The 12,279-nt window shown below is 32.9% G+C and overlaps 2 protein-coding genes and 1 long non-coding RNA gene across 6 annotated transcripts; 1 reads left to right on the plus strand and 2 right to left on the minus strand.

The window, feature by feature from the left end:
• Window positions 1-3,371: 3,371 nt before the first annotated feature.
• On the plus strand, window positions 3,372-4,673 carry LOC109132854 (uncharacterized). Its single transcript, XR_015558507.1, has 2 exons — window positions 3,372-4,278; window positions 4,395-4,673. It is a non-coding gene; the product is annotated as an uncharacterized LOC109132854 (long non-coding RNA).
• A 1,208-nt stretch (window positions 4,674-5,881) lies between these two features.
• Window positions 5,882-7,979, minus strand: LOC104786909 (nuclear pore complex protein NUP93B). 4 transcript variants are annotated; one of them, XM_087450110.1, is made up of 4 exons: window positions 7,621-7,975; window positions 7,138-7,253; window positions 6,539-6,796; window positions 5,882-6,108 (listed from the first exon to the last, which is right to left on the minus strand). In XM_087450110.1, exons 1-4 carry the CDS (start codon window positions 7,631-7,633, stop codon window positions 6,082-6,084), a joined length of 414 nt encoding a protein of 137 aa, XP_087306236.1. In that variant the 5' UTR covers window positions 7,634-7,975; the 3' UTR covers window positions 5,882-6,081. The 4 variants fall into 4 exon arrangements, with proteins under 4 accessions (XP_087306236.1, XP_087306235.1, XP_087306234.1 ...); XM_087450109.1 differs by having other exon boundaries at window positions 7,138-7,227; window positions 7,568-7,975; XM_087450108.1 differs by having other exon boundaries at window positions 7,138-7,227; window positions 7,621-7,918.
• Window positions 7,980-8,116: 137 nt separating this feature from the next.
• Window positions 8,117-10,312, minus strand: LOC104786910 (protein NUCLEAR FUSION DEFECTIVE 4-like). The gene has a single exon (XM_010512382.3). The coding sequence runs from the start codon at window positions 9,963-9,965 to the stop codon at window positions 8,247-8,249; it is 1,719 nt and encodes a 572-aa protein (XP_010510684.1). The 5' UTR covers window positions 9,966-10,312; the 3' UTR covers window positions 8,117-8,246.
• Between the last annotated feature and the right edge of the window lie 1,967 nt (window positions 10,313-12,279).

A 12,279-nucleotide genomic window follows, 5' to 3' on the forward strand; every position in this document is an offset into this window, starting at 1 on the left:
ACCGATTGTGTTGGTCGATTAGAAATGTTTTCTGTTTACCATGTTTGCTTGTAGGAATGAATGACCATCCTTACGTCTCCTTTGTAGCCTTAATGCATTTTAAAAGTATTTGTCGCATTTTTATTAGAGTAAGCGTCGAACTGGTAACGAATTCAGCTATGTATGATTTGACCAGTGTTTACTAGTGATTCGGATTTGTTTACAAGTGCAAATTTTTTTTTACTCCACTAGCTTTGGGTGAAAAAGTTTCCTCCCCTAATAACAAAAAGTTTCCTCCTCACTTTTAGAACTGAAATCAACCGAAAGTTTTTTTCACCTAAATTTGTATGCTAACATGTACAACCTCTCAACCCTCAGTTTTACTTTTTTCTTTTTCTTGCGTCTAGTCTTAAAAAGATGTTTTACATCCTCTGATAATTTCTAATTTCTAAAAATAAAAATTGGCATGGGTTTATTTTCAGGCCGAGATGTTTCAAAAGTCCTCATGATCAGTTGCCTTACGCTGAAACCCAATTGAGAGAGAATGCCTTACAAATTCATTAATTAGTTGGGTACATCTTATATAATATGAGAAGTTTTTTCTCTAACTTTTGCTGAAAAGATGACACTTGGTCTGTTATCTATCCGACATCTGTACACTTTTGTTGTTTTGACCTAATTAACTAAATTCTCTAGACCTTTAAAAGCTCATAAAACAAAAAAAAACTCTTAACATTTATTTCTTCTCTTATTCAATTAGGCTCCTTCCAATCTAAACTCACCATCTATCAGTTTATGGTTTCATCATAGGAACAATCTGATTATAGGTTATTTTGAAATTATAAAAATATGTTTCAATCTTATGTATGATTCACGGACAAGAACGAATTCTAAATTATGTATAAAATTTATTTATGAGTTTCAATCTTATAAATGATTCATAAGCAAGAAAGGAATCTAAATTATGTTAGATTATAGATGTTTACGTGTTCTCAAAATTCTCTTAACTATTCATAAATTTTTGACTCAAAAATTTATTTCTTATATAATATGAGAAGGTTTTTCTCAACTTTTGCTAAAAAGATGACACTTGGCCGGTTATCTATCCGACACCTGTACACTTTTGTTGTTTTGACCTAATTAACTAAATTCTCTGGACCTCTAAAAGCTCATAAAAAAAAAAAAAAATCTTAACATTTCTTTCTTCTCTTCTTCAATTAGGCCCCTTCCAATCTAAACCCACCATCTATCAGTTTATGGTTTCATCCTAGGAACAATTTGATTATAGGTTATTTTGAAATTATAAAAATATGTTTCAATCTTATGTATGATTCACGGGCAAGAACGAATTCTAAATTATGTATAAAATTTATTTATGAGTTTCAATCTTATAAATGATTCATAAGCAAGAAAGGAATCTAAATTATGTTAGATTATAGATGTTTACGTGTTCTCAAAATTCTCTTAAATATTCATAAATTTTTGACTCAAAAATTTATTTCAGGATTTCCATTCCTAAGTTTAGTTTCTGGCTTTTAATCTTATATAATATAATGGTGGGATATTTTATTTAAGTAATTTGATAATTGGTTACTCATTTATTTCCCATTAGATCTTACCAATTAGGTTTCCATAATATTAGAATTCAATCTATTTTCCAAAAAATTAAATTTCAGTCCCTAATTGCTCTCATTTTAAGAGAATCTTTTCAGTCATTATTATCTAATTTCAGTCATTAGGTTCCTATGAAGAATTATATTTTTTTAATATATCTTTCCAAATTTCAATAGGTATTCCTGAATAATTTTAAATATTTTTTTGCAGGTTATCATTTTTATTGTTCGCATTAAAACTACATCAGAAAAAATATAACGTGAGAATGTTTGAAAATTTTCCTTATTTATTCGAGTGTTTATGTATGTCTTTCCTAATATCCATGGGCCGGTCCGGCGGTTTTGGATGACCTATGTCAATTTGTTTTTAAAAAGCCCTTTTCATTATCGTAAATAAAATTATAAGAATAGTAATATAAAAAATTATTTTCATAATATTTTCCACTTTCACATATAATAGTTTACTTCCTAAGAAACTTTATTATTATGACATTTGATATTATAATATTCTGCGGTTTGTCTTCTAAGTAGCTACGACAAAATAAATATTTGTTTTATTCAATTTCATTTATGATAAAGCTAACTAGACAGATCTAAAAATTCATTTCGGCGATGGAACAGAACTATTGCATTTTTATACTCAACCAAAACTTAGAGTAATTATTTATAACTTTATTTACTTGGATTCATTTTCATTATTAGAATTTCTTAAATTTTCTATTAATTTGTATTAGAATGTATAAAGAATAAATTATATTTAGGGATGTGATTGCATTTTTTACCTCACCAAAAATAAGCTGGTAAAATATATTTATTAAGTTCATTGTTGTTTACCTAAATTTCATATTTAGATTGTATTCATGTAAGTTATATTCCAAAATTACATGTTTTTGTAGATGTCAGTGGTAATATAAATTGTGCAAACGCAAGCAAGAAAATAAAAAGATGGAGAATGCTTAATATGTCTTGAAAAACTAAAGGGAGAAAAAACCATAAACACACTACTATATAATTAAAAATTTCTCCACATGTTGAAATACAGTAAAACCTATATAAATTAATACTGTATAAATTAAGAAATTTTGTTGGTCCCAAGTCGGGCCAGTATAAAAATTAACAAAATTCGATAAGATTATAAGATAATAATTTTATTGAAATTTCCATGTAAAATATGGCCCAAATAATATCACAAATTTATAGTCATGTAAATTTATATATATATATATATATATATGCTGATATAATAATGTATATTTCTCCTAAAGCTCATTTCTATAGAACAATTGTAATGTTGTATTTTCAAACTATAATGATATAAAATATTCTATAACATGTCATAAAAACAGTTAAGTTTTTTAAAGTTTTCAACTTCTAGATATGCATCATTTACAATTTGATAATTTGACAGTCTATTAAAATTCGACAATCGATATTATTATTCATAAATTTGAATTTATGTATGTCACATGTATAAGTAAATTTGTCTATAGTATTTGTAATTTATTATCAATAATGTTTTCTAAATAATACAAGTTCAATTTTTAAACCATGAAATTTACAACATCCGAAAGTCTAATTTTATTTCACTAAAATTGTCTCAATTCTTAATTTTTTAAAATTTAAACAATTAAAATTATATTTATAAATTAGTAATTATTAATTTACACTATAAAATAATAATTATTAATTAATAGATAATTTAATATCACTATAAATTAATAAAATATCTTGGTCTCACCATTATTAATTTATAGAAGTTTTACTGTACTTAGCGCCTCCTATTTTTCTCTCAGGCGACGTTATCGAGGAAGCTATTGCCTTAAACACTCTCGGCGCCGGTGGAGCTTCGGCTCACCGGCGTCGGGAAAACTTAACCGATTTGTCCTTATGCTTCAAGATCCTGCTCCTTTTTTCTCCCTGTTTAAGTTTTTCCCCATTTTTTTCCCCTTTTGTCCAAGCTTTTCAAGCTCTTTTGAACTCTTTTTACCCCGACGGCTGTTTATCAAGCAAAGGACAGAGGTGGTTTCCGGTGAACTCCCTCTCTCAACTTTTATCCGCACCACAAGAACAGAAGCATCTGCAAGTCAGCGAGTTACATAAATCAGATCTCCTTTCAGATCTGAAATTTTCTCGATCTGTACTTCACTTCACCCCTGAAGAACCCTCACCCTAGGCTTCGTTACTGGCAGGAGGCATCTCTCTTGGACCAGTAGATGCGCCATGCTCAGGGGAGACGTCGACGGCGCAAGGCGATCTTCTTCTGGGGGCAACTGCTAAACAATCTGAAACGAGTAAGTCTTCTTGCCTCCCCGCCGTAACATCGGACCAAACTCATACCAAACTATTGATGCATCGTGTACTTCCGATGAGCCCGTTTTCAAGGCAAAACTTTCAACCCTCTCCGGCCAGCCGCCTTGGTCTCTCTCTGTTGATAGCCAAAGATCGATTAGGGTTTCCCTTAGTGGACCCTCAATCAGTTTTTGGCCCATTAAGGCCCCAACTAATTAAGCCCAATAAGTGTGCCTCAATTCCAAATCCGTTAAAGCCCAGGTACGACCTCATATCTAAATTGTCGAAGTTAAAACCTAGTCGACGGTGTGATCAAGATTACGATGCCTATGGATTCCATCGGAGAAGTAATTCACTGTTGTTACTATGGCGGAACTTCCATCTTCTGAAAACCCTGGTAGAAGTTTTCCTTAAGGCTTTGATTTATGAACCTTATTGTTTGAGTTTGTGTGGTATTTGGTTCCCGATTCCAATTCGTCCGAGCATTGTCTATGGCTATGGTTTGTCGACCAGGTCTCATGTCTCGGCGAAACTAGTGAACCACCTCAAGCATCAGAGCATCTCGATCCCTGCTCGAACCCTTGTCAAAGCTCTACACTCTGTAGCTCTTCTCATGCCGGCGAGAATCACAGCTTTGCCCCTTTACTCAACGCTACTTCGTCATGTTAGTACGACAGTGGCAATCTCTTCATCCATCATGGAAGAAGTATCGACAATCTTTGACCTCACATGTACCAATATGCTTCATAGCTTTTGGCTCAAAGCTCTCAGGAATCAATTGTCGATTAACCTTATCTACCTTGTTTATCTTTGCTGCTTTGTTATTTTGGTATTGGGGAATGCCCATTTCAAGTTTGTTTTAAACAATGGATTCTCAGAATCCTCCTTGTTCTGTATTTGTTATCTTCTTTAATGGAATGAAAGCAAATGTTTGACAAAAAAAAAAAAAAAGAAGTTTTACTGTACTTTAATACTATATATAAAAGGAAAATTCAAGTAACCCTAAACAAAAGAACCCAAAAAAAATTGAAATGATCAGTATATTTTTAAAACCACTAAAATAACAATTGCTGAGTAAACAAATAAAAAAACTAATAATATCCAAATTACTAAAATTCAAAAACAATGTAAGCTAAATCCGTGTGTAGCACGGGATGACTTCTAGTTTTATATACTTTCACTTGATCTTTAATTAAACCGCTTAACCTGACAGCATATGAGTCACCCGGCCCTATGTGGTAGCAATAATCGTTCAGATTTCAAAGGTTGTGGAGGCCCACACATGATTGATTGTAGCTCTGCGAATATGTCACTAAGCATGGCAATGATGTAGACTAAATTTTCTTGGTGAAGCGAACATAGGTGGATTAGGTTCATCCCATGGATAGTGATAGAACTTCAACAGATATTTACAACACCCTAGAGGAAAAGAGAAGAAAGTATAGACACGCATTTGAATCACCCCGAATTTAGATTTTGTATCCGTCCATATGCGGTCATGCTACACTTGAGAAAGGAAAAAAGAATCAAAAGTTTATTTTGCAAGTGACTCTTTTGTTTCTTTTTTCTAATGTGAACATAAAACTGAAAACGGTTGACAAAGATACATTTGAACCTCTCAACCTAAGTCACAATTGGATAGTTTTCTAAAGAGTGACGAATATGTCCTAACTTTTTGACTCTTTATCCCTTGATCAACGTCCATAATGTTTTACACCAAGAGCTCATGCTCAAAGGGACAAATAGGTAAATCAACAATTATTCGGCGTGCATTATCCACAGTTGGTGAGAGAGTGAGACAGACACGAGTGCTATATGACAGCTCTTATCCGATGTAACATTAGGGCATCCTTAATGGGAGAACTTTTTTTTGTGTTCTTAAATTAAATATATTGTGAAAATAATCTAAGATCAGTTGTTAAGATCATAGGTTAAAAAAATGGGGGAACTAATTTTGGTGTTCTTAGAATAAATATATAATAATATAATATTGTTAAACATTTTACAAAGATGTAATTTATTATTAACTATAGACCAAAACTTGAATGTGAACAAAGATACAAACCAAATTCAATGATCCTTGGACAAAAAAAAAAGGGTAAGCTTGAGATACATATTGAGTTGCAGAGTGAACATTCCAAAAAGCTAGTTTTGCCAATTCAATGAGATTAGACCAAGAGATATCAATGATGCAGCAGCATCACTTCTTGTCTTCTGCTTTTCTCGGCTGCAAAACACCATTAAACCAGACATAAAGGTTCAGTAACAGACCTGAAAACTCTACGCATAAAGAAATGCTATTGATGCAAACACAAATAGCACAAAACAGGATTAAAACAGCAATCTCAGTCGAAAGATTAATTCCTAGACTTTCATATGCGCCATTGAACGATGTTGCAGGCTATACAAACACATGAATAAGATGTTGGTAGGAAACAGAGCTGAACAAATGAGTACAAGGTCAACTAGTTATAAGTAATGCTGAAAAAAGACAAACATCATCAAAAGGTGAAGGGTGTACAGATTCTTTTTAAAATTTAGCTTGACCTCTAAGAGCAGTTACCAAAAATGCACAATTATCATCTGCAATTATCAAACAGGACAACATTCAAAATGCACCAATGTAAATATACAAGAAGGTTTTAGGAAATCCATACTTTAAATGGCAAGCCTCGTTCTCTTGCAGAGTTTAGTTTCTTCACAACCTCGGCATAGACATATGACTTTTTCTCATGAATGGGTTTGTTAGTCATAGACACCAGTTCCATTCCAGGTTTTGAAGATACTTGAGGACTCAAAGCCATTAGTGAACCAGCATGAGTGCCTCTGCTTGAATCGATCATCTTGGTCTTAGGTAACATTGAGATTTTGCTAAGGCTATGAAGAAAGTCACGTTTTTCTTTTCTACAGTCCTCCTGCCATAAACAGATTTGACATTGAAGTATATATGAGAACTAATATCCTTCTAATTAGCAATAAGCAACTCAACCAGCTTCTAACTGATTCTACGCCAAGAATTTTCAATGATATATGTAGGGATGAATAACATGTTCCTCCGTTTAACAATTACGTTCTCAAGCTAATATCATTTACCAGACTCTGTCTGCAATAGCATAATGAGGAGAAGCAAAAGGCGAGATGGAAAAACTTTAAAACCATTAGAAACAGGAGAACAATGTATGAGGGTAAAAGATGTGACAGATGAAACTAAAATGGAAACCAATTCAAAACAATTTTTGATAGTCGAAAGACTGACCTCCAAAACTTTCAACATGTAGTTGTTAAAGCTTCGAACGTTATCTTTTTGAGCCTCCTGTATAGCCGATACCATTGCCATTTCATGAACCTGGGGACAAGAATAAAGTGCCAAAGCTACGAGAAGAATCCAAGTAGTCCATTCAGGCAATAACGTGAAGAAGTAAGCAACCAAAACACCAATCCAAACCAAGTAGCCTTGAGTGACCAAAATCGAAAACTTGGACATGAACACAGCGAAGACACCAACGATGGAGAAATTGAATAAAAGTATCAGAAACGTGATGCAATCAATCGGGAATCTAAAACGATCGATCAATAAAACTAAGATTTCTCCACCTAAGTTCCCTAAAACGATGAAAGCTGAGAAACCCATGTAAAATTTCAAGAATTTAACACATCTGAGGTAAAAGAGAAGGACGAGAACGAACGTTGCAACAGTGATTGCAGCGACGAAGACGAGTGAATTCAAAAAGGCACCTACGAATTTGTCCCATGAGGAATCCGAATCGCTCTCCGAGTAAGCAGCGGTGGCTATGGAGGAGAAAGAGGCGGAGGAGGAAGAAGAAGGGTCGGAGTTTAGGATACAGACAAGTAGAACAACGGTGAACATACAAATCGAGACAGGTGTGAGGATTGCGATGAGTTCTTTGCCTAGATTCGATTTCGAAGGCAATGAGAGAAATGAAAATTTTTCGTTCTCTCCAAATTTTTTTGACCAATCAGAACGCAGGAAAAAAATAAGAACGGTCCATAGATCAGTTCTATCTGAAGATCATTTTTTTTGCTCTAAGCACACTGTTTCGTTTTTTTATAATATTATTAGCTAAGAACATAGTAATTGTTATCCCGTTAAGGATGGCCTTATGAAATTATCACATCACATGATTACTGTTACTTTTTTTTTTAGTATTTTAGATTGACCGACAATAAAAGCGCTTCAACTACTTGTCCTAAAACCAAAGAGAAATAAACCAAAGTTGAAAAAAGAGACTAAGAAACGTGTCTTTTCTATTAGTTTATTCATCTATATGTCGTCAAGTTAGAAAGGCAATTTGTTTGATAATTATTTACCAACAAATTTCAACAGCTTTTCTTGATCCAATCCAATCAAGATTTTCTTGAATCCGAGACAACAATTTCAGATTCGGATTCATGACTCTCCCTAAACTTCTTGTATATATCACCTTTGTAAAACTCTCTCGTCCTCATTGCTAGAACCAAAGCCACAAGCGCTCCAAAAAACGTTACTGCAGCCAAAATCACAAACGGCAACTTAAAACATTGACTTCCTAGGCAAGTCAAGTCCTTTACATCTTTCCGAGTTAGCCCTTGGGCTGCTAGTTGCTTCAAGGCCTCTCTATCGTAAAGCATTCCCGTGACACGAACGTTGAGGATGTATGAACCGAGGGGACTAGCAAGCTGTCCACAATTGAACAATGTAGAGTAGTACTTAAGCCCGAAAAGTTCTGAGATGATGGCAAAGAGCAAAGGAAGTTGTGCACCGAAAGAGAATCCCATTAGAATAGACGCGATATATACTGAGCCCGGTACGGGGAACGCAATGAGAAGGTGGCCAGCACAACTCAATAAGAGGACTAATGTCATCATGAGCGGTCGTGGTAATTTATACTTTGCAAGCAAGTATTCCGAGACAAAACCTGAGAATACACGACCGAAGTAGTTCCATATGCTGACTAGAGACACGAAAGAGCTAACCGTGTGGTTCGGGTAGCCAAGGGATTCCCCTATCTGCCCGAGGTTGTCTACGGCTGTTAAGCTCGATCCTAAACCACAGAATGTAGCGACAAATAGGATTATCATGTCGGTGCTTAACAATGCTTGTAGTATTGTGTAATCTTCCCCTCTTGGCGGTGGAGAAAACACCGTCAAGAAACAAGATTTTGTCTCCTTCTCTTCTAGATCCACCTTGGCGGTTTTGTCCTGATCAAGATCAACTTCTTTCTTGGGTTTTTCAACTTTGACCTCACTCGGTTCTTCGATAGGCAACTTCTTCATGTTCCAAACTTCAATCTCTTGTTTAACCGAAACCGTAAGAGGCACAAAGAGCAAAACACAGCAGATCGTAGCGCTTGCCGCATAAGCGGCTTTGGAGAAATGAACTTGCTTCTCAGCAATGTTCATTGCCATAAGGAACAAAGCCAAGAATATAGAAATATAAAGGAATTGGTAAAACACACTGAGCTCATTCCTCTGCCTCACAACCTTCTTCTCTCTTATCAAATACACAAACACGAGAGAAACCGCAGCAGGCAACCATGCTATCAACAGAATCAAAGACTTGGAATCGTTTCCATAGATCGCAAAATAAAGCTGAGTCATGATTGCGCCACTTAGCCCAACGTAACCTTTAAGCAAACCAAGCATAACTCCTCTGCTCTCAGGGAAATTCTTAACACAAGTAACTAAAGCTCCTGTGTTTGCAAAGTTCTGCGAGTTGGCTCCAATACAAATGTAAAGACACATTTGCCAAACCTTTGGCTTCGCGACTTTACCTGTGACGGTAAGCCAGATCATGAAGTAACCGACAAAGTTCATCGCGGAACCAATGGTAAGGACGAACCAAGTCGGTGTGACCTCAGCAATGAGTCCGGACAAGACGCCGACGTTTGCTCCAAGATCTTTGAAGAAACCTAAGAGGTTTAACGTTGTCTGGTCGTAACCAAGTGTTGATTTAATATCTTTGGAGTAAGTCCCAAAGAGATAGGTAGCTCCAGCGCAAGCCATGATGAGGAACGAAGCAAACACCATGAACCATCTTCCATTGAATAGGTGGATCAAGAATCGTACGGTCTCGTCGTTTCCCATCTTGGAAACCAGAGTGTGAGGCTATATTATCAAGATCTCTGTGAAACTGAATCTTATAAGATTGAGAAAAGGAGAAAACTATTGGCTGATCCACGATAAGAGAATAAACTAAGAGAGAGAGAGAGAGATGAATGATTAAAGATACAGAAAGAGAGTCTCACGGCTATAAAGTAGATCAGAGGAATAGGGGAATTTGTAGTTTATCTTAAGTATCGAAGAGAGAGCTAATTGTCGGAAAGTTTGAAGGAGATTGACCATTTTATCTAGGCTCAGAAAAGATAAAAAAAGATTGACCATTCTATCTGTCTTTTCTAATTTTGTCTCTATGTTAGAAAATCACTGTCCGGAAAGATAAAAGGAGATTAACATTAAAAGTTGAATTTATCTGAATCAAGTATCCACCTAATAGGACAAAAAAAATTAGAGTATCCACCAATGCTTAACTAACCATCTCCATATAGTATACCACAAACAGTAATGGAGTATATTCAACTTGACATTTTAGGTGATTTGGGTAAATTTAACAAATCTTATGTTATTTAATTATGGATTTTAAAAAATCTATTAAAATTAACTGATTAAAATCCATTGTTACTGAAATGATGATTTAAAAATCTACTTTAAAATCCACTATTATTGAACTGATGATTTAAAAAATTATTTTAAAATCTACTGTTATTCAAAACAGTTTGTGGATTTGAATTTTAATGATTTTTAGAGATTCCGGAGGATTTGAGAGGATTTGTTTAGTTAAAAATACAGAAATCCAAATCTCATGGTTTTAAGTGGGATTTGAAAGAATTTTACAATAAATCATATAAACTTCCCTAAAATCATCAAAATCATTTAAAATCTCATAAAAACCAAATCACTTGAACATTAGATTGAATATATCCCCCTAAGTATGAATGATATTTTAACATATTTGAATCACTCTTATTTATATTTAACTTTTTCTTTATCACATATAAATTTAAATAAGAATTTTGAACCACAAAAAGAATCAAATAAAATGTATAATAATAATATTAAATAATATATTAATAAATCATATTATATAAAGTTGGATTTTGAAAGTTAGCCATTAATAATATTTTGACATGTGTCAAATTATTAATATGAGGTTTTGACATGTGTAAAAGTTAATACTTAATAGGAGAGATTTGAGATTATGACAAAAAACAAAAAAATTGTTTAAACAATATTCTTATTACATAAAATTGGATTTGAAAGTTAGTCATTAACAGGATTTTGACACGTGTCAAGTTATTAATATGAAATTTTGACATGTGTAAAAGTTAATATTTAATAGAATATATTTTATATTATGACAAAAAACAAAAAATTGTTTAAAAAATATTCTTATTATATGAAGTTTGGTTTTATAAATTAGCCACTAACAGGATTTTGACATATGTATTAATATGAGATTTTGACATGTGTAAAAGTTAATAATTAGTAGGATAGATTTGAGATTATGACAAAAATACAAAAAATTGTTTAAAAAATATTAATAATGTAAAAAGATAATTAGGAAAAAATTAAAAAAATTAAACAGTTTTTAAAAAAATAATTATAAGGAGATTATATATTTCATAAACTTCGAAATTATAACAGTATTTACTTATTTTTAATTTTATGTTATTAATTCAACAAAAAAAAATAGAAAAGAGATTATGGAAAATGTAAAGTTAATTATTAATTCTAAAAAATGTAAATACTCACTTCTACATAAACATAGATCGTCTCACATTTTCCATCTAACAAAATAATTTATTCAAAAACACTGCTTTAAAATTTGTTTAATTAGTAAAAAATTTTAAATGGGAAGGTAATTTTTGCTTATTTTTTTAAACCAGAACTTTCTCCTACTTTCTCATTTTTTCAGTTTGAATTAGGTAAGATTAATATGTTGACCCAAAAAAATGTGAGATTAATATATGCATCTACTTTTTCTAATACTGTATTTTAATTTTTATTGTAGTATTTTTAGATTGTTTTATTTAATTTATATTTTTATCTTTGATTTGAGATTCATATATTAATGTGCTTATAATTTTCTACTATTTCTCTAATTATGTCAAATTAATTTTCTTCTAATTTCTCAACCTTGATTGGTTGGTCATAGACTTTTTTTTTATGCAAACATAAATGTTACAATTCATTGAATCCCAAAGGGAGATAAAGAATAGAACCTTATCAACCTATGGTTGGATAAACTAGGCTAATCAAACACAAACTTATAACAAACATAGATAGATAGATTGGAAAAACATAAACCGTTTTTGATAGATCCATAGGAGCTCGGAGACAA

The sequence above is a fragment of the Camelina sativa genome, chromosome 5 (genome assembly GCF_030686135.1).
Source record: "Camelina sativa cultivar CO46 ecotype springtype chromosome 5, ASM3068613v1".
NCBI classification, from domain to species: Eukaryota; Viridiplantae; Streptophyta; class Magnoliopsida; order Brassicales; family Brassicaceae; genus Camelina; species Camelina sativa.

What these genes read in the sequence shown, in the direction of transcription:
- LOC104786909 (XM_087450107.1), bottom strand. Translation starts at nt 7,749, where the DNA reads ATGTTCACCGTTGTTCTACTTGTCTGTATCCTAAACTCCGACCCTTCT. An exon ending in ACATGTTGAAAGTTTTGGAG is followed by an intron (nt 6,797 to 7,137) that starts GTCAGTCTTTCG and finishes TGTTTATGGCAG; the next exon opens with GAGGACTGTAGAAAAGAAAA. An exon ending in AACGAGGCTTGCCATTTAAA is followed by an intron (nt 6,109 to 6,538) that starts GTATGGATTTCC and finishes GGTGTTTTGCAG; the next exon opens with CCGAGAAAAGCAGAAGACAA.
- LOC104786910 (XM_010512382.3), bottom strand. Translation starts at nt 9,965, where the DNA reads ATGGGAAACGACGAGACCGTACGATTCTTGATCCACCTATTCAATGGA.